Genomic DNA, 23,262 nt, shown 5'->3' with positions numbered 1-23,262 from the left:
CATAAAAGAGACAGTGGCTTGAAAGGTGTTTGTCATTCTTTGAAAATCACTAAAATGAACTAAGTATTTCTCCCCAAAATGCCTAGATGATATTCCTGCTAGATTCCACCTATGTCTAACCCCAACTTTATTGCAACTTTAATCTATCACTAGAAGCATGATCAAAAATACATGAAACACAATGATTTAGTAAGAATTGTCAACTCTTTTGGAAAAATTCATTATTTATAATATAATTTATCCTTTTTCAAAATGACTACAGAAGAGTTGCAAAATTACCTTTGCAAACATAGTAGATAGATACACTTTACTCCATAATCTTTGTGGTCACTCTATTTCCCTTGTCTGTCCCTTTGTACAGGCTGGTTCCAATTCCTGGAATGCAATTTCTTTTCTAATCTACATCCTGGAATCATTCTTTTTTTTTCCCAAAAAATTCTGGTCAAGTTATATTTTCTATGTCCTCAGTGGTTTCCCCATTTCAAGCAGTTAGTTGGTATAAAGAAGGAAATAGCACTGGTTCAATCCAACTTTAGATTCTCATTATGATCTTGAGCACTTAATTTTTGTCTATTTTTTTCCTCAATCTGAAAATGAGGATGATAATAGTATTTATCTCATAAAATTGTTGTGACTATTGAATGAGAGAATATTAATAAAAAGCCAATAATTGGCATTTAATTAATTCGTGTGTCCTTTCTTCCTAGTAACCCATATACACTTTGTATACACTTTAACACATATATTTTATTTCTCCTCTATGTATCTCAAGAATAAAGAGAGTCCCTTTTTGCTTTTGGATGCTCAGCACTTAGCAGATAAGTCCGGTTTAATTGAAAGAGAATACATCCTGCATAAACAATGTATTTAGGTTTATTGATTTTTCTTAAAAATTAGACCTAACTTAAATGAGACTCCAAACATCAATTTCTTAATTGTACTTTACTAATTACTGATCCGATATATCCTGTTTTCTCTAATGCTCACCTTTATTTTTGTTTGTTGATGTATGTGCGGTCCAAGGATCAAGAGACCAGCTACACAATTATCAAATCTAAAGAGACAGCAATTACCGCAGATGGTCTGAAACCAGCTTCAGTATATGTCTTCCAAATCAGAGCGCGCACAGCAGCAGGCTATGGTGTCTTCAGTCGAAAATTTGAGTTTGAAACCATCCCAGTGTGTAAGTCATTTTAATTACTGTCAGCTCATGTCTCTGCAACAGTTACCAGAAAAGAGTCAGTGGATCAATATCCTTGCAGGGAACTCTGTCAGTCTTACTCTTATTCGCTCTCTCTGAGGCATGATCCCTTTAGTTAAGAAACATTAGTCACACCATTACTCTACGTTGGCGGGTTAACACATCTGTCCCTATTTCCTCATCTCATTTAGTCTAGTGGGAGATGAAACATCAGGAAATCCTTAAGCTTTGGAAATGTGTAGACTTTGGTTTTAAAGAACTTCTATTTATTCCTGCCACACTTTTATTGAATTGTTGCCACTTATGTTACTGGTTGTTTTACTGTATTTTTCATCTATTCCAACCCTACCCTAGAAGTCTTTATGAGAGGATTCCATGTAGAGACTTATTGTTTGTCAGGGTAGGAGGGAAAATTATTCTCTTAGGAACCACTCTGATTTAAAATAAATCTCTAATACCATCAATCTTTTCACAACAGAGCCCAGATCAGTAACTTTTTGAAAATTTTGCTGCAATATTTCTTTTATTCAACAGCATTAAAAACACATTTTTCTTAAAATGTTTATCAAAAACAAATAGTTTAGGAAGAAGTGATAAGAAAAATGATAATAACTGAACTTTTAAGATGGAAGAGTCTCTAATGTTTGTATTCTTGCATAAATTCACATGAATGCAACTATATCCATATTTAAAATTATATACAAATGTAGCTGTATTTATAATTTGTGAGATATGTATGTATAAATGTATATGAATATGTTATATGTACATATATAATGCATATGTGTACACACATACACATTATATGTGTGTTTATTTTGAATGTTTTTGAAGCATATCACATGGGATTCAAGAATGTGAAATCTGGAAGGGACCATTTTTTTCCCATTCCCTTTACATTTTACAGAGGAAAAAAAGGTACAGGAAGCTGTATATCCTCCATTTAAAACAAGCAAAAAAGAGTTGTTTCATGGTAAAAATAATCATATTTTTCAAGGTGATTTTGTATATATATATGTATATACATGCATATATAGCAATATATTCAGATTGAAATTACAAAAAGGTTCTTTTACTATTAAAATATTTTTAATATTTAATTTTATAGGTTTACAAGCTATAATTTTATAGACTGAAAATTACTGTCAAATATGTCTAACTTAGTTCATCATATGTACCCTTGCCACAAGGACTTCTGATGCATGTATCCCCCAGTATATACACTATTAAATGATGAAAATATTGGTTGGTAGATGGACAAGTTTAAGTGTTATAGAGAAATGAATTACTATTTTTATTTATTACTATGATATTTCATTAGATGATTTTATTTAGAACTAAATCAATTGATGCTCAACTGTTAATGTTTAAAAAGGATTTGTGATTTTTAATAAAACAAAACCTATGATAACTCTCTAGGGGCCCATGGGAGCTACAAGTAGCTATTCTCTTTTTTGGAAATGCATCTTTTCAAACTTCAATACTGTTAACTTATTCTTTTTGACTGTACATGAAAAAGTAAGCCATATTGTCAGAATTTAAGAAATAATCATTCACTGAAATCAAAGGGAGAACTAAGGGCTATTTTCTCATCTCCTTGTAGAAATCTGTTTGCAATCCTTCTAAATACATAAAGAATACTAAAGGCAGTGAAGCTGTGCAGTCAGTCAATAGAACACTAGATTTGGAATCAGGAAATGTTATCTTCATGAGTTTAAATCATACTCAGACACTTACTGGCTCTGTGACAGTAGGCAAACCCTACTTGCCTCAGTTTCCTCCTCTGTAAAGCTGGAGAAGAAAATGACAAGTTATTCCATTATCTCTGATAAAATAACTCCACTTGGAGTTGTGAAGAATCACACATGGCTACAATGAAACAACAACAAAAGCAACAGAACATTTGAAAAAGTCACAATTCTAAATAGGCCTAATAATTATAAAAGTTATTGTATCTTCAACAGTTTCATGGTCTTTGGTAGCAGTTGGGAAAGAATTTCATCTTTGATCTTTATAATTAAGCTCCAAACAGAGATAAAAATGTAAAGAAAAATGCGAGGTCATTACCATTAGAGATCAAATCAAGGTAGCAATTACTTTAATACTTAAGCTCATTAGAATAAAAAAAAAACCTCCATATATAAAATTGGGAATGATTTTGGCCAGGTGAATTTCAAACTCTGGAATTTAAAAACAGATTTATGTAAATAAAATATTGTATTTTATAAAATTCACTCTTTTTACAGGATAGTTTAAACTATCTGCCTTTTCTCTTATTTCCTTTTATATTATTCAATTATAGTCCTTAACATTTATCATAACTCACTAAAATGATCATTCATTGTGCTAAGTTTTATTCTTGGGCAGAAAAGGAACCAGTTTATCTCTAGTTTTTGTCACTAATACCGGATGTAGAAAAATAGGATCACTTTGAAGTTAACAACTTAATGAAAAGAAGGCATGCTTTACACCAAGAGGCAGAATGTTGAATGGATGGAAGGCTGGTCTCAGAACCAGCAAGACTTAACTCAAGTTTGACCTTTAAAACATATGCTAATTTAGAATTTCTGGACAAGTCACATAATATGTCAATGTTTTGGAAATCTCCCTAAGACTAACAGAAAGTTATAGCCTATATTGGTAGAAAGAATTTGTTACATAGAAGATCCCTTTATCAGGGAAATTACCAGTCTAATAAGATTCGGATTCTTTCCCCCCCTTTTTTTCTAAGTAGGAAATAATATTTTGATAAGGGTTGCCTGATATTTCATAAATATCCAAAGAATATATAGATATGGGTGAATGAACTCTTTGAATATATATGTGTATTAGTTATGTTCTGACCTAGGAAAATTTGGGCAAAACATTTCATTACTAAAGTCTTCAATTACTTCTGTAAAATTATAAAGACATGCTTACCTGGCAGGGATGATTCCATGATAACAAAACCAGTTTCTCCAGGCCAAGACTTATCCATTGAACTCTGGATGGGCTGACCTCTGAGATTTCCCCAAAATGCAAAACTCAATAGCATAATGTATGGGAGTGGTATTTGTGTTCCCCCTATAAAAACATATATAAGGTCATACTTGATGAATTCCAAAATCTGCAAGTATAAGCTCTAACTCCTGTTTTCTTATACATTTATGTTCTTTACTTCTCATATATTTCATCATCTTAAGTTTTTTTCTTCCCTCTTACTTTTTTGTCTTTATATTTCTGGAAAGTATAACTGTTATACTTCCCAGCTTGAAGACAGTTCTCTTTAGTAGAGAAAAAAGAATAAAAAATAAGAGGGGGACCTCTTTTTTACCATCCAATATCATATTATTTTCTATCTCCCAACTCCCCATATTCTTTTCTTGATTTTTTTGTTTACCTACTTGTTTTCTAATCAGTTCTGCTAAAATCATACTATACCAAACTAATCTTTGATAAACTATATTATGCATTGGTAATTTATATTTCAGTGCTCCAACTTTCCTTATTGGTCAGGATAAATCCAGATTAGAAGTGCCCTTTTTCTGTTCTTCCATCTTCTAATAAATAATGTGATTAAGACAAGTTGAGATTTTATTACTTGCTTTGCTTTAGCATAATGACATTTTGGCAATTAATCACATGCATCCTTACATTTCTCTTGCATTGTATTGGATATGACTTATTTATTATCTTTCTTTTATTTGAAATGACATTTTTGGTACTTTTAAAATATGGAAAGAATTTTTTCTGTAGGCCACCAAAAATTTAACTTAATGACTTGTGCTTTGTACATAAAAATACTCATTAATTGATTGTTTCATACTATCATAATCTGATGATTGTCTGAAAAATATTCCTTAGGACTACTTATATATTTAAATTTCCTAAAGTCAGATTATATGGTCTAAAGATACATAAATCTATCTTTAAAATATATTTTCCCATTTAAAGATTTTAATATAAATAATAGGTTAGAAAATTATGTGGAAGTATGTGAGAAGTTGAGATAGTAATGCCATAAAAGTGTAATGATTCAAATGTTAATGTAAGAAGCATTTTCTATTTAATGTGTTTTATTATAGTAGTCATTATCATTTATAAGTAGAAATAAAATTACTTCATATAAGAAAGTAATTCCAATTTATCAGTATTTTATTCATTACAGAAAACTTTCTCATTTCATTCATTCAATCTTCAACTAAGATTGTATTCTCCTTAAGGGAAAGAATTATTCACATTGATCTTTGTGAATCCCTCAGTGCCCAATATAGTTCCTTACACAGGGGCATTAAATATTTAATGAATGGATGGATGGATAGATTGAAGATCCAGTATTTTCCATTCTTCTGTGTTAAATCAAACATCTAAGATGTGGGGTGGGGCAAGATGGCAAAATAAAGAATAAATCAACTGAATTCTTCCAACTTTCTCCTCCAAAAAACTTTAAAATAATAGATCAATAGAATTCTGGAGGGGCAGAGATAGCAAATGTCCGAAAGATACTTTTTTCAGCCCAAGATAACTTGGGCAGTTAAAAAGAGACATCTGTAACATGGGAAAGGAGTTTGGGCCAGATCTTATTAACATAAGTTACTTGTTTCCTGCCTCAACAATTAAAAAACCTTTTTTGTTCTAAAAGTCCTCATGAGTTTAGGCTTTGTATCAGAAGAAGTATTCTGGACACAACAAGATATTATTTTCTATCTCCCAACTCCCCATATTCTTTTCTTGATTTTTTTGTTTACCTACTTGTTTTCTAATCAGTTCTGCTAAAATCATACTATACCAAACTAATCTTTGATAAACTATATTATGCATTGGTAATTTATATTTCAGTGCTCCAACTTTCCTTATTGGTCAGGATAAATCCAGATTAGAAGTTTGTCATTGAACTCTTTGAATATATATGTGTATTAGTTATGTTCTGACCTAGGAAAATTTGGGCAAAACATTTCATTACTAAAGTCTTCAATTACTTCTGTAAAATTATAAAGACATGCTTACCTGGCAGGGATGATTCCATGATAACAAAACCAGTTTCTCCAGGCCAAGACTTATCCATTGAACTCTGGATGGGCTGACCTCTGAGATTTCCCCAAAATGCAAAACTCAATAGCATAATGTATGGGAGTGGTATTTGTACCACTCCCATGGGAGTGGTATTTTGTACCAAAAAAAAATTTATTTTTATTCATCTTCATTTGTCTACTACCCTTGCTTGGGACTAAGTGCTGCTGATAGAAGCATTAGCAACGTTAGGAACATTTAAACCAAAGATGGTAAGAGGCTTTTACAACTGCCCTCAGGTGTTAGTAATAGATATAGAAAGGTGTTAATAATAGATATAGAACTAGCTGCTGTTTAGCAGCTTCATTGTCTACACCCATATCTAGTTCAGAATTCAAGGACATGTTAAACCACAAGACTATCTAAGAAGAACAGTGTAATTTCTTACTCCAAAGGATCAAGGGGCCTCAAAGATAACATCACTTCTGGTCCCAATGAAAATGGTGCCTTGAACAGTACCAGTTGCAATCCTAAAGGATCAGATTCCCTTCCTGAACATGTATCTGAGTGCGGACCAATCGAGAAAAGACCATTGGTAAGAACAAATATGTCTAAAGGCCAAAAATTAGCTCTGACAAAGGGCATTGTGGAAAAAAAGGCTGAAGCAAAACACTCCCAACCCCAAATCATGAACAGAACCTAACTTTAACATAAAGTTTAAAGTAAAGAAATAAGGGGGAAGGGGGAATGAGCAAAATCTTGAACATGAAAGGCTACTATGGTGAGAGGGAAGATCAAGATACAGACTAAAAAAAAAAATTAAGTCATAAGCAAAGTTTCAAATAAAAATTTTGAATTAGACACAGACCCAAAAATAATTACTAGAAGAGCTAATAACATGATTTTTAAAAGCAAATAAGAATGGTACCGGAAAAATTAGATAAAGACATGGAAAAGACTATATCTTGGTAAAAGAGGAACAAAAAAACTATTTTAAAAAACACCTTACAAACATAATTGGAAAAAATACAAAAACTCAATGATGAAAATAATTCCTCCAAAACTAAAATTGCACAAGTGAAAGCTAATGACACCAAGATACATCAAAACACAATAAAACAGGCAAAAGAAGAAAAAGGATAAGAAAAAACTTATTGAAAAAAAAACTGACTTGGAAAAGAGTTTCAAGAGAGATAATTGATGAATTAATGGATTATCTAAGTGACATGAAAGAAAGAGCTAGACATTATATTTCATGAAATTATCAAGAAAAAATTTTCCAATATAATAAAAGCAAAAGTTAAATTATTTTTTTAAATCTACCAATCACTACCTGAAAGACATATCAAAATGATATCTCCCAGGGATATTACATCCTAAATTTAGAGGTCAAACAATAATTATTTTTAGAAACGAGACAAATCATTTGAATACCAAAGATCCACACTCAGAATTACACAAGATTTAGACACTATCCCATGAAAGAAGTAGTGGGCTTAGAATATGATAATCTAGAAGACAAATGAACTGGGATTACTACCAAGAATAAATACCCTTAAAAACTGAATATAATTGCTTTGTGGGGAGGAAATTATATTTAGTGAACACTTTTAAGCATTCTTGATTAAAAGACTAGAACAGAATAGAAAATTTGATTTTCAAATGCAAGAATCAAAAAAGGCAGGTAATTCAGAAAGATAAATCATAAATGTCTCAATAAGTTTAAATTGTGTATCTTTCTATATGGAAAGGTGCTAATGTCTATCTTCTAAGAACTTTATTATTGTGGAAGTTAGAGGAATTCTATACAGAAAGAGAGTGTGGAAGTTAGGATGATGTAAAAAATAATAAATGAGAAAGAAGGAGAGTAGTGAAAGAAGGAAAATTTTGGAAATTATTTTACTTAAAAGAGACACAAAGGAATAGCTATTACAGTAAAGAAGAATATATTGTAGGGGCAAGCAATGTTTGAGCCTAATACACATACAAATTGATTCAAAAAGGGAAAAATATATATTCATGCTCAATTGTTTATAGAAATTTTTATTACCTAACTGAAAAATAGAAGGGGAAGGGGATCATACATTACGATGAGTAGGATTTATAACAAGAATACAAGGCTAGTTCAATATTTGGAAAGCTATCAACACAATTGACCTTATTAATAACAATAATGATTAAATGATACCATTATATCAATGATACAGAAAAATTCATTGATAAAAAATAATGGCTCTTTTAGTAAAAAGCAGAGTATTGGAATCAATGGAATCATTCTTATAATGACAAGCAATATCTGTCTAAAATGAAGAGCAATGATTATCTCAAATGAGAATAAATTTGAAATCTTCCTAATAACACAATGAATGAAGTAATCATGTCCATCATTACAATTATTATGAAATATTATATTAGAAATGGTAGATATAGCAATAAGACCGTAAAAATGTAAGTTGAAGGAATTAAAACAGGAAATGTAGAAAGAATGGTAATGATATAATGTTATATTTAAAGAACTCTAGAGAATGAATTAAAAAAGGAAAAAAAAAACAAATTGTTGAGACAATTAACAACTTTAAGAAGTCATATATAGCACATAAATTATTTGCATTTCAATTTACTACCAACAAAACAGAGAGAGAGAAAAGAGAGAGAGAGAGAGAGAGAGAGAGAGAGAGAGAGAGAGAGAGAGAGAAAAGAGAGAGAGAGAGAGAGAGAGAGAGAGAGAGAGATTTAAAATGACAGCAAACAATATGAAATATTTGGGAAATGATATGAAAAATTTGGGAAATTAAGGTAAAGCTAGGCATGAATACAATTACAAAACATTTTTAATGAAAATGTAGCAGATCTAAATAATTAGAGAAATATTAATTATTCATGATAAGCTGAGGCAATTTCATACAAAATGATAATTTTACCTAAATGTATGTATTCAGCACCAAATCAGTCAAACCACACAAGAATTATTTTATAAAGGTAGAAAAATAGCAAAATTCATTTGGAAGAAATGGTTAACGTTTTAAAAATTTCAAGGGAACAAATAGAAATAAATAGTCAAGGATATGAACAGGTAGTTTTTAGGAGAAGAAATCATAACTATCAAAAGTCAAATAAATTACTCTTTAAAATACTGATATAAGAAATGCAAATTAAGATAACACTGAGATACTACTTCACATCTATCAAGCTGGATAAAATGACAGAAAAGGAAATTAAAACTGCTGGATGGAGTGTGACAAAGCTGGGACATTAAGGCATTGTTTTTGGAGTTGTAAAGCAGTGTAATTTTTCTGCAGAACATTTTGGAACTGAGCCTAAAGGGGTATAAAACAGCACATACCCTTTGACCAAACAATATCACCACAGAATCTGCATCAAAAAATATTCAAAGGAAAAAGAACTTATTTGTAATTAAATAGATAGATGTTGGAATACATGGGAGAGCTGTTGGAATACACAGGAGCCACCTGACAATGGCTTCTGGAGATCCAACCCAAAATGAATCTCCTCTTGTGAGAGGATGATACAAGGAGACTGAGAGGCAATTGCTATTCTCTGACCTCTCTGAGAGGCCATTTCATTGTCTGACCTCTCTTCTTTTCCCTCTGCCTCCAATTTATCTCATTTCAGTCCACAATACTGTGTCGGCAAAGGCTGCCTTGCACCTCCTACAGATGTTATGATCCACAACTGTGGAGGCTCTCCGAGAATTGACCATTAACAATTTCCTATTTTTTTTTTTTTTTTGCTGTTATTTATTTCCCACAGCATGGTCCACACACTGAGGAATGCAAGTAGCACTATCACTTCTGGATGGTTGTAACCAGTGTTGATCTTGTGAAATATCATGGAGGCAAACTTTCAAACAGAGAAGAGAATTGCAGTCAAAACAGGCATTTAAGTCTCTCATCAGTCTCCTGGCTCAGCCCTTTGATGTGTTGGCCCATTTCATTAGCTCGACTGAAAAGGTTTTTCCGGGGCTCTTCTTCCTTAGTTCTGGAAGGATCCTTCTCATGAACAGCTCTGGTTCTTCTTGTAGAATGTATTAGAACCACATTGAGCTAATGTCTGTGCGAGCTCTCTGGAGGGCCTCAGGATCAGTGAAAGACCTTGGTCTTTATGAGGAGAAGTGAAGGAGGCAGACAATCTGCCATATGGATTGGCAAAGATGAATCGTAGACTCTGGAGTCCAGAGCCTGAAGTCTCTCTCTCCTGCTCCTCCTGCGGCAGAAGGACTCTGACCTCTATCCCTCAGCCCTTAAATCATTGCCTATGTTTATCTCACCACCACACATTCAGCCAGCACCAATCATGAGGAGAATCATCACATTACCATCTCATCTAAATATATATAGAGAGAACCATTATCTCACATTGAGTAGGTAATTAGCCTTAAGTACTCTGCTGTCTCAGATTCAAGTACACCTTTTCAGAGTTTTAGTCCTCTACAGATAGATAGATAGATACTCTCTGCAAATGCATGTAGATATTTGTATTCATACATACATATTTATTTATTTGATGGGGGAGAGAGGTTGGTTGAGCAAGTTGTGGTATATGTGTGATCAATATTGTTTTGCTGTAAGAAATGAAGAGCAGATGGGAAGATTTATATGAACCTACAAAAAGCGAAGTGAGCAGAATGAAGAGAACAATGCACACAATAAAAGCCATATTGCAAGGTTGATCATAAAAGACTTAGCTACTTTAATCAGGACAATTCCAAAGGATCTATGATTTTTAAAAAATGCTTTCTATCTCCAGAGAGAAAACTGACAAACCCTGAATACAAATTGAACTATACTTCTTTCGATTTTCTTCCTTTTTATTGTTTTAGTTTGCCTATGTTTTCTTTTATAAACTGGCTAATATGGAAATTTGTTTGACAGGACTTCACATATATGAGTCATAGCAACATTCTTGTACCTTTTCAAGGAAGGGAGAAGAACTAAAAGGAGACAGAGGATTTGGTACAGAATTTTAAAATAAAAGATTTTAAAATATTTTACATGGAATTAGAACACATTGAAATGAGTGAATGAATAAGTTAAAATGCCTAGAAGTTGGTGGCATAGTTAGGGAAATAAAATAATGATAATAGAAAGAGAAGAAGCAGGAAGAGGTAGTGGAATTCTTGAGAAATTGTTATGAACAAAACCTTGATATATCATTTTCTACCTGCCAGACTGACTAAAATAATTGAAAGTGAAAGTAATACATATTGGAGACATGGAAAAAAAATGAAATCCTAATTCATCGTTGTTTGAATTGTGAAATGATCCAAACATTTTGGAGAGCAATCCAGAATAATGCTCAAATAATTATTAAATGACCTACAGTCTTTGAGACAGCAATATCATCACTTGATCTATTTCCAAAAACTAGAAAAAAAGGAAAATAATCTATATGTTCTAGAATATTTATAATGGCTCTTTATGTTGTGGTTTGTTATATATTATTGGTTTCAGTGATTTGCATAGAGTAAAGGTTTGAATAACTCTATTTTGGTATGGGGGGGAAACAGAGGTGGTAGGTGATCTATACTATCAACTATATATATATAGATATATGTGTATATAAGTCTAATCATTCAATAATCATTCTGGGTGTTGTCAATGTGCAAAGTATTGAGTGAAACATTCAAAAATGTGAAAAACATCATAAAGCTTCAATAATTGATCTTTAGGATTTAGAACTTAGTTTGGACATGATGACAACAACAATAATAACTCATGTTTGTATAATCTTTTAAGGTTTCAAATTATTTTACACATATTATTTAACAAAACAAAGCAAAAGAAACCCAAACAGGTAAGTCAGATAAATAATAATTCAAAGCAAACTATGTTGATTACCAACATAAATAGCAGAAAAAACAAATATGATAGGGGAACAAAAATAGAGGAGATTAATTTGGGTCTCAAAAGTACAATTTACTCATGGTTTTGAAAACATTATTTGCATTCACAGAGATTTAGGAAATGACAGTATTCATCATAGAAAATGATTTTTTAAATTTCAAATCTTTTCAAAAAGATAAATTAGTAAAATTGATATATTTTAATTACTTAAGTTACTCAACTCCAATATTCTACATTAGATACTTAGACACATATATGAAAGATAGTACTGTGAATAGTCAAGAAATTAATGTTCAAAAAATGCAGCTCCACTTTCATTTGGTAGATTGTAATCTGTTGGTGAAGATTTGACAAAATAAGAAGGGCAAAAGTTATTAATAAATTGTGTGTTCACAAGTTTCTTAAAATAATTGATGATATTATTGATGATGCTAGGGACACACAATAGAATAAAAGGGACAAGATCATGCTAACATCTTTCCTAAAAGAAACAGCACTCAAATAAATCAGTATTGTTGTATGAAAGAAAGATATTTTAGAATGAAGTGGTATTAAATGTCTATAACAATGGTACGAACAAAATGAAATTTGAAATTTGAAAAATATTTTTGAACATACTGCTGTTCTAATTAGATGTTTATTCTACATATGAACCTTTGGTGGTACATAGGAAAAATAGATTTGCGCAAATTATTCAGTTTTCATTCAAAAGCATTCATTGTAAAGCAATCTTTTTATTAATAAGTTTTAGAAAACTAAATCAGACTTTTACAAAAATTTGAATTCTTTTCCTTCTACTCTGAGATTTAATTTGACTATATCATATGCTGTGATTTAGACTGTAATTCCTTGGAAGAATTGCTTTGGAGTTAAGAGTGGTTTTCCCCCCCAAAAAAAAAATAAGTACTGAAATAGAATAAGTTGACAGTATAGATCACCTAACACCTCTGTTTTTTTTTCCCTCTCAAATACCAAAATAGAGTTATTTAAAATTTTACTCTGTGCAAATCACTGGAACCAATAGCATATAACAAAATATTATAGAAATAGTATGTTATTGAAATACTTACATCCCTAGTATTTACCGCTTCATATTCCACATTAAGGATGCTTTTAAAAAAATATAATGAATGAATGACACCTAAACTAAATAACTATTCATAAAACTTAAATTTATACAATGTGCTATTTTAAAGGACAGATTCTTAGTAATAGATTATTACTTTTAATATGTATAAGCAAAAATAAAGCTACTTGTTTTTCTTTCTATTTTGAATGCATTTTCTATAAAAAATACTATTTGACATATTCTCTAAGGTTATTGTATATATCAAAAAATTGTTCACAGCTATCTTAGAATATAATATGGGGACCAGATGTTTAGCAAGTAAGTTAAATGTTGAGTAAAATGGAATGCATAGTGTATTTTAGAGCAAGTTACCTGGTGTTTAATTCTTTACTGCGTATGAGCCTATGATCAGCCACTTTAAATATATCAAATTCACAAAATGACCAAATCACAGAATTTTAAATTTGGAATAAATATCAAAAGTACTCTGTTAACACATTGTCACTGAACAGCAAATTCCTTTACATCACCCATAAGTATCTCTCTCTCTCTCTCTCTCTCTCTCTCTCTCTCTCTCTCTCTCTATATATATATATATATATATATATATATATATATATATATTTTCCAGTTTTGAATAACTATAATTATTAAGATTATTTATCATTACATGGAATTTAAATTTGCTTTCTATAATTTCCAAATGCTGCTATGAAACCATTGGAGGATCTCCTATGAAGAGCCAAGGAAAATAAGTCAAATATAAGTTTCACAATGAAGCTTTTCTGATACATGAAGTGAGAGGTTGTATCAACTTTAAATATTATTTTTCAAGATATAACACTCCCTGTAATTCAAACATTTCTCTCCATAGAATATTTTATTTTGGTTTCATTTGTTTTATCATCTCTTTAAAATCCCATGATGTAATAAATAGTGAGCTAGCATTAAAAACAAAAGGCCTAGATCCAAATCTTTGTTTCTGACACACAGTAGACATGTATCCATTCTGAACAAGTCATTTAAACTCATCTTGAATAAATCCATCTTATTTTAAGTGCTCAAATATCCTAAATAATGTGCCTTAGAATGTTATTGGATATCATCATCAATATCAGCAACCCATCATTTGGAAAATTAATATTGATCATTTTTTACAATTACAACAATTCTTTTTTCTTCTAGTCTTAAGGAACTTCATTCATTCTTCATGATTTCCAATATCAAATATCCATTACTTTTTTTTTTTTTTGCAAATTTGCGATGTAATTTGTAAAGAGCTTAATTATTGAAACTTACTGAGGTATAGTTGTAGTCTCTTAACTTATTTTAGGTTCCAACTCCCTGTTCACTTCTATCTCCATCCTCACATGGAAGATTGTTCTCAAGTTTCTCCATTTGGTAAAACTCTTCATAAAGTTATGATACCTTTCCCTGCCTTTATATATTCTGTTTCCTTCCAAGCATGTTGTAGCTACCTTACTGGTCCAGTTGCTCAAAAGCAGCACTCAATATTCTCTCACTATGCCCTTGTGTTGGCAGTTCCCATATACCTGAAATATTTTAATTCTTCATCTCTAACTTTTACTTTCTCATGTTTCCTTCAAAATCTAGCTTATATTCCATCTTGTGAAAGAAATGTTTCCCAACCCCACACCTTTCAGGTGATAGTGCCTTGCCTGCTCAGGTTACTGTAATCTAAATTGAATATGTCTTGATTGATCCTCCAGAACTATGTTGTAAGTGTATCTTAGGTAAATAATGCTTTCTACAGTTTTCCTTGCATATGTACATATGCATATATGTATATGTTCATATATGTACTTAGCGGTAGGCATGTTTATAGTTTTATTTGGGGGGAGAGATGTACATTCTCACATTATATCTGGCCTGGATTTCATAATTTTTTTTCTTATTCTTTATTATCAAAATAATTACCCATAGAATTTTGGATTAGGACACTAATCATACTGATTTTTTTGTTTTCTTGTTTATGGAGACTTTCACCTTTGATGATATTTGCATATAAAAATTTCAAATTTACTTAATTAATAATCCCAATATAAATTATAAAATATGTGTATAGATATATATAGGCCCCACACTTTCTTATGACTTTATACCTAAACTAGTTTTAATTTTAAAGTAAATAAATTAGATGAGATTTTTGGTAAATAGCAAATAATGATTACACATGTGAGCATGATAAAGGTAATATATGTAATATATCACAGTTGTGCTTAGTGATGCTTTGCAGATTTATCTTAATTTCATTTGCAAGAAAAAAAAATTTTCCAAAGGATAACCATTTTCAATTATTTTAAAACTTTATATTTGAGAAGTGCTAGAGAGAAATAAAAATTTTATAACTCATCTATTTTGCTAAAAATTATTAAAAAGTACAGATCTCAGTTTCCTCATATAGAAAATGTATGCCAAAATGTATGTAATATAACAGGATTGTTTTGAGTTTTTGAAAAATGCCTTAAAATCCTCTAAACATCCATTATACTGCTATTATTCAACTCTTTAACCAATGTTCATTGTGATATTAACTACCATTTTAATTATAATCTTCATTCACTCTATCTCTTTCAGCAGTTGCAGCCTCTAGTGATCAAAGCCAAATTCCTATAATTGCTGTATCTGTTACTGTGGGAGTCATTTTGCTGGCGGTGGTTATTGGTTTCCTCCTCAGTGGAAGGTAAGTGAGAAAGCTATGATACTAATCTTTGCAGATCATCTTTTTTAACATTGATCTGATCTACTTTTTTCCCCCTAATAAACATATCCTGGCACAAATCACACAAATGGTATAAAAATGGCTGACTTCATCATATAGATATATATCTATAGCTATATATGTATATATAGCTATAGATATCTATATCTATATCTATACCTATATCTATTTATATAGATATAGATATATTCTAGGTCTTTGGTTATACACACCAATTTTTCAGTTCCCACAAACTGCTAATTCCCAAATGTTCTATATCTAGAAAGTATGTACCTAGATCAGGTTGTCCTTTTAGCCTTAATGTGTTTAAAGTAACCATATGTGATTTCCACTAATAAAGAGAAAAGATTAAGATACTTTTTTTTGTAAGTGTGCTGGAGTGATCAGTTCATGGGGATGGGGTATTCTATTGTGCTGGGGGCTGTTCAAGACTGCTATTGATATCTTAAAAGGAACAGGATAGATAAACAATCATTCTAACATAACAAGCAGACTATTTCTTGAAGATGATTGACAAAATAAAGAACAGCTGGATAGCAGATGGTTTTCATGACTAAATTTACCTCAGCTCACAAATGATTTCAACTTATCACTATCATCATTGAGGTGCAGTGATTTTATGTGAGCCTGATTTCATATTTATGGCTATTGAAGGTGTTTTTTTTTTTTAAATTATACCCTCCACTAGATGCTTCTGGTATGTATTTGTTATTGCAAATGACAGGACAACATGAAGGATGATATTTAATACCATAATATATAAAATACATCCATAATTTATAATCAAATGACTTTTAACTTCAACTAAAGTACTTCAGAGGGTTAGCAAACAATATTTCTTACTAGTAAATTGGGTAGGGTATTGTAGTTACAGGATTTGAATTTGAATCCCAAATACCATATAACCTTTGGTAAACAACATCTCTTAAGTTTCACTTTCCTGACCTAGAAAATGAAAGGATTTTAAAAGATGAGCAATAAAATTTTTGGAAGTTTTGATCAATAATGCAATGTATGTATCTGATTGTGCTCTTTCCCCAACAGATGTAGTAATTTTATATCCCTATTAATGACCATCCATGGTATAAGATATCCATTTGCAAAAACTTTGAGAAGAGAACATTTAGAAAAGATTAATGAAAGTCTCTTTATCGAAAAATTTAAATTTGTGAAAAATTGTTAGGCCCCCAAAAAACTCCTATTAGAGGATTGATATAAACATGAATTTTTACTGTGCTACTCATTTGCTTCTGACTGTTTGGCCTCAATGAAAGACATAAATATATGGAATTTGACATTTTCAATATACCGAATCTTATAGGCAGCATAGATTAATTACTGCATATTCAAATTGCTTTGGGAAGAAGCATATTTTATTCCTAGTCAATTCACAAAATGTACTTTGTATTTAAGCTTAAGAATGTTCATTCATTTGTTTTTCAGAAATATATGCGTTATTCCATTTCTTTTTTTTTTCTTTCCTCCCCAAGCACATGCTATTAGAAAGCAATTGGTTTTAACAAAAGTAGTCATAAAATATAACATAAATTGCCTTTCTTACTATGGGGAAATATTTGTTTTGTGTGCATTAAATAAGAAAAATCCTTTTCCTTTAGCTTCATCAGCTACAAACTATTCCTTTTAATTGTGTAGGAGAAAAACCCCTCTAAATATTGATATTTTTATGAAGAGTACTGAATTTTTCAAACTCATTCAAATCAGGAAAAAAAATTGGGAGGAAGATGCCTTACATCATGACTGAATTGGTTAAATTAAGGAAGCAAGATAATATGTTTCTATATACCTCCCCAAAAGGAGTCACTATTGATTCTAACAACAAATAATACCTAATCACAGTACCAACTTTTCTTTCTGTTGCCTAGTAAAGTCTTTGCAAATCATTAACCAAATATATGTATATATAATATTTGGAAATAATTTCATCCAGAGCAAGGGGAAATATAGTAGAAACACTCTTGAGGGTAGAAAAAAAATAGAACCAATTGGGAACAGAGATTTTTTTAAAATACAGAATAAAAAGAAATTCTCACTCCCAATTGGTAAAGAAAACTCTTTACATACATAATTCTAATTATTCTGAAATTTTAGCTTAAATTTTTTTCTTTCAAAAACTTGCTTTGAACCTTTAGCCCTCTTTTGTGATCATTGAAGGACATGGTTCTCTCTCTGCTAAAACTCTTCAATTTCAGTTAAGAATTTCAGTTTCATGTTTGTTCTTTGATTAAAATGATTTCTTTACTTCCCTTCAAAGCATTGAGGAAAAAGACTGTTTTGACGACATTTTCTCTTTGTTGTGACTTTGTGACTTTGCTGGTGCCTTACCACTGGGATCTCAGATTTATGTGTTACAAATACCTTTTGCCACTGGCTGACAGCTTCAGGTTCCTATCATGAAACTGTTGCCCTTTTGTCAAGCATTCCTTCTTGAGGTCCTATTGGTGCAATGGCCAGAATTCTAGGAAGAAAACTATCATCTTTCCCTCCAACTGGGCTTCAAGTGGGATTATTATCAATGCTTTCTCTCTGTCTCTCCTGCTCTCTTTCCTCAAATGATTGTATTCCAATATAAATTTAGTTTTTAATGCCTGCTTCTCTTCTTATACAAATGTCTTACTTTATTCATGGATCTGGGTTCAGTCTTGAAATAACAAGATTTATGGAAAAGACTACAGGACTTGGAATCTCAGTTTGTGATTCAGGTGTGCTTCTTCTTGATAGAGATGTGCTATTGAGCAAATTCCTAAATCTCTCTGAACTTCAGTTTGTTCAGACATAATATAGGGATAATACTTATATTGCTTACCTCAGCCTCATGGGGAATCTGTGAGGAAAATACTCTGAAATCCCAATGTTATGATATAAATGTGAATGGTTATTATTGAAATTCATATAGGGATAAACACCTTCAAATATTGTTATCTATTAAAAGTATACCTTAGCTTATTGAAGTGGTACCTGTTACCTAGCAAGACTCTAAAAGGACATGAAATATGTCAGATAAATTTTTAAAAGGCATTAGAGAACCCAGCGTTATTTGCAGGATAACATACTATGTGAGTTGCCACAGGGTCAAATTAAATAACTTAATGTTACCATTTTCCCGGGGAGAAAAGAGTAAGAAATGTCACATGAAATAATAATTGCCCTAATTAGAACTAGAAAAAAAAGTTGAGAAAAAAAATTTACCTATTGCAGAGCTATTTATCTGTCTATCTCTCTATCTCTCTCTCTATCTCTTTGTCTTTGTTGTTGATCAGTGGTGTGCAACTCCTTGTGTCCTCAAGTGGGACTTTTTTTTTTGCAAAGCTACTGGATGTTTTGCCATTCCCTCCACCAGCTCATTTTATAGATGAGGAAATAGAGACAAATATGGTTAAATGACTTGCCCAAAATCACAGAGCTAGTAAATATTTGAGATTGTACTTGAACTCAGGAAGATGAGTTTTCATGATTCCAGGTCAAGCATTTTATCAACTATGTCACCTAACTACCCTTGTATTTGTCCTGGTGCTAGGATTTTAGATTTTTTTAATTATCTTATATATCTTATATCTTATATTATTAAATTATCTTATATATATTATATATTATATTATTAAATTATCTTATATATCTTATATATTATTAAACTTTAACTTATATAAGATAAAGGTTTACCTGTCTTTTATGGTTAATAAGGAAGCATTACTAGGTAAAAATAAATAAGGGCATTTTCTGTTACCTAGGAAAAAAAAAAGAACCAGATAGTTTTCATTCCTAGCACTGTTATGAACTGCTAAAAAGCATAATACTATATGATGTTTAATAAGGAAATATGTGTCTACCTACATGTGTGTGCACATATGTGTACATGGTGTTTCTACATTATAGGATCAGAGATAAATATGGCAAACATGGTCCATTCTGAATCCTGGTCCATAGCTAAATAACTGGTACTGTATGCTTCTTTCTTTTTTCTATTTTTTTTTTACTTCTTTAAATATATTTTCCTTTACATGAGAATAACATCTTATAAAATAATATAAGCTTCTGTAAATACAAATACCTGGGGAGAAATAAAGTCTGTTTCTTCATAGGTACAATTCATACAAATAGCTCATTCCGAATTATTCTCACAATATACTTATGCCCCAAACAGTAACACTCAGTGCTGATGCTTAGACTTCATTGTTTATGACACCATGTACCTTCAGTAAGAAAAGATCAAGGGCTCATACTTTTATCAGCAATAATGTGACATGAAGCTTTCATTTTTTTATTCATGTTTTAATGCATGGTTCAGAACTCTAAGGGGGCATTTGCAAAATAAGAGTGTAATCTTTGGGCAATAACCCTGCATCTTCCTCTACTTAGTCACAATATTTAGTGTTTTCTCTCTATAAATACATGGTCAGGAAACATGGCCTTCACTGCTTTTGTACAAATCCCATGGCACAGAAGTCATTGATACTGAAAGCCATAGATTACAAAAATTAGAAATTAAAATGATAGCCTATCTTCTTCTTGCTAATGGAGAAAGATTTTTCCCCCATGGTGATTTCTCTGTATTATTTTTTTCAATAACCACAGAATAGAGCTTCTTAATTTTAAAATCTAATATATTTCTCCATTCAGAATTTTTATCTGATGTTTCTCCCTCATTTTCCTTTGCCTCACTTTATTCATTTATTCATGGTTTTTTGCAGCTCTTGGCTCTTTGGACATTTGAAAATTCATGCAGAAACTCTCAAAATTGGTGAACTTATAAACTCAAAGGATTGTGTGAAATATTTGAGGAAATAGCCCCAGAAACCTGTATCTTAAGCAGCAAAAAAAAAAAAAAAAAAAAAAAAAAGAGGCAAAAAAACACAGAGAAACAAATTAATCTCTATACTCACTGAATTCCCACATACCTTTGCCCTAACCAAAGTCAATATATAGACTAACTAACTAGCAACAAAACCCCAGCCCTTTATTTATGTCTATGTGTCCAGATCATGGCTTCTCTAAAAAGGGAACACATTTTAAATTAATGAAGCTTAGCCTCTAGAAAATTAGATCAGAAACATCACTGACTATTATTATTATTATTGTTATTATTTATTATTATAGACAAGAGAGAGAAAGAGACAAACAGACAGACACATACAGACAGGCAGAGACACAGAGAAAGAGACACAGAGACAGAGAAAGATACCTGCAAATATTGAAACAATCATAGCTGTAATGTTTGTAATTTATAAGTAGGTTTATAGTCTTTGATTAGTTGCTGCTATAGGTTTTAAATGTCTTTTTATGAATGATTTGAAAATGAATCATAGGATCTTACAATTAAAAAGTAACCTCATTGCTCATCTAGGCAATATCCTACATTTTATCCTAACACAGTATGGTTATGCCAGCATTTTCTCCATCATTATGCAAAATGCTCCTTATTTGGCTGGAAATACCAGTTAGATTTCAAATAATGAAACTGATGCCCAATTAAGGGAAATTACAAAGCCAACTAAAAGGCAGAGATGAGACCAGGACTTTTGCTTCCAAATTCAGTGAAATTGTAACCTAGAATGAGTAAATAATTTGGTTAAGTTTATACCATGATACAGAAAGTTTGAAGTGTGATAGCAATTGACCAATATAATGCAGATGAGTATTGTATAGCTTAAAATTCAAAATAAAAGATTTATTGGTCTTTAGATATTATATTCAAAATAGATTATAATTTGTAGCAATTGTTCATTGAAAGTCAGTTGTACTTTCTCCTTAACTTTGCTTAGCAGTAAATTAATATCCCTGGATGTCTTTTGAAATGATCATTTACATACAACATGAATTTCTTGTAGCTTCAAAAAGATTACAGTTATTATACTTTGATAAAATAACTACTTAAAAAACACCCAAATTCCATCTTTTTTTTTTTTTTTGACTAGTTTTATGATACTGGTCATTATGTACTTTTCTTTCAGTGCGTTTCTTATACTTATATTAAAAAATCATGAAATACAGCTTGAAAATTAGCAGAATAATCTGCTTGCTGACCAACTGACTTTTAATATCTAATAAAGCTTAAAGGAAAGATGCCTATGCTTATTTAAATTGTTGCCATTGTCATGGAGATGGTACAATGTAGAATCCAACTGGAAGAGAAATTCTCTATAAATAGTAAAGGCTTCTAATTATTAACACTATGCTAATTGACCAAGTTATTGCAGGGTCCCCAAATGAAATACAGAACCACTTTTAAAAGTTTGATTTCACACTTCATATAAAGCAGGGGGATGAGTGAAGAATTCCTACTGTTCAGATTATGATAAGCAATTTCATGGACAACTTCTAAAGCCACATTAGATGGTCATTGAAAATAGAGCATGGGTTAAGTCCATTGTTGAAGCAGAAGAAGGGCCTGAATTACATTGGAAAAATGGCATTAAAATATCTTCTTATCTAGGCTTTTTTTTAGAAGGTTGTCTGTTTAATGCTATTATTTATCTAGTAAGATTATAGGATTGTAAATCAAACAACAGTAAAATCTGAAAAATTAAATTTGAAGAAAACACAAAAGATAATGGAAAATGAAAAATAAACATTAAAATGTAACAGCAAATGCTGGGTTACAAAAATTATGTAAAGGATATAAAATATGAATATATATATATATATATATATATATATATATGATAAACATACTATTCCCCAAATGGTTCCCATTCCCAAAAAATATAAAAGGAAGTATAAATGAGATTAAGAAAAGATTTATAAAATACTTTATATATACCTGTCACTATTCTAATACTAAAGATACAAAGACATAAGAAATATGGTGCCTTATCTCAGGGTACTTAAATACTTTGTGGATAGATAGAAAAATAGATTAGATATATGTGTATGTATATACATATACACAAACATTTCTGTATATACCACATATATGTGTCTATAAGTATATGTGTTTGTGTATCTATGCATATATGTGTGTATACATACACATGCACATATTCAAAATTTGGACTTGCTTTTTTTTCTCCTACTTTCTCCCAAACTTAAAGGATTAGAGAGGTAGAAAGGAAAAAGTAAGAAAGAAAGAAAGAAAAGAAGGAAGGAAGGAAGGAAGGAGGGAAAGAAGGAAGAAAAAGAGAGAAAGAAAGAGAGAGAGAGAAAAAGAAAGAAAAAGAAAGAAAGGAAAGAAGGAAGGAAGGAAGAGAGAGAGAGAAGGAGGAAGGAAGGAAGGAAGGAAGGAAGGAAGGAAGGAAGGAAGGAAGGAAGGAAGGAAGGAAGGAAGGAAGGAGGAAGGAAAGAAGGAAAAGAAGGAAAGGAGAAGAAAAGAAGGAAGACATTGAAAGAAGGAAGAAAGAAATAGAGGGAGGGATGAAGTTAGGAAGAGAAAAGACAGAAAAGA

The 23,262-nt window shown here is 31.1% G+C and overlaps 1 protein-coding gene and 2 non-coding genes across 7 annotated transcripts in view; all 3 read left to right on the top strand.

Annotated features, from left to right (window-relative positions):
* Nucleotides 1-23,262, top strand: part of EPHA5 (EPH receptor A5) — a 454,937-nt gene that overhangs the window by 355,549 nt on the left and 76,126 nt on the right. For 3 of the 5 annotated variants that reach the window (XM_031942342.1, XM_031942340.1, XM_031942338.1), the window contains 2 exons: nucleotides 1,024-1,183; nucleotides 15,722-15,827. In XM_031942342.1, the coding sequence (XP_031798202.1) occupies nucleotides 1,024-1,183; nucleotides 15,722-15,827 (266 nt within the window). The remainder of the gene's footprint in view (nucleotides 1-1,023; nucleotides 1,184-15,721; nucleotides 15,828-23,262) is intronic. The other 2 variants (XM_031942341.1, XM_031942339.1) reach the window with 1 other exon arrangement.
* On the top strand, nucleotides 4,113-4,269 carry LOC111721363. Its single transcript, XR_002770600.1, has one exon. It is a non-coding gene; the product is annotated as a U1 spliceosomal RNA (small nuclear RNA).
* Nucleotides 6,180-6,335, top strand: LOC111721362. Its single transcript, XR_002770599.1, has one exon. It is a non-coding gene; the product is annotated as a U1 spliceosomal RNA (small nuclear RNA).

The sequence above is a fragment of the Sarcophilus harrisii genome, chromosome 6 (genome assembly GCF_902635505.1).
Source record: "Sarcophilus harrisii chromosome 6, mSarHar1.11, whole genome shotgun sequence".
Classification (NCBI taxonomy): domain Eukaryota; kingdom Metazoa; phylum Chordata; class Mammalia; order Dasyuromorphia; family Dasyuridae; genus Sarcophilus; species Sarcophilus harrisii.
Note: the sequence above shows the minus strand (reverse complement) of the source record. Positions and strands in the feature narration are given on the sequence as shown.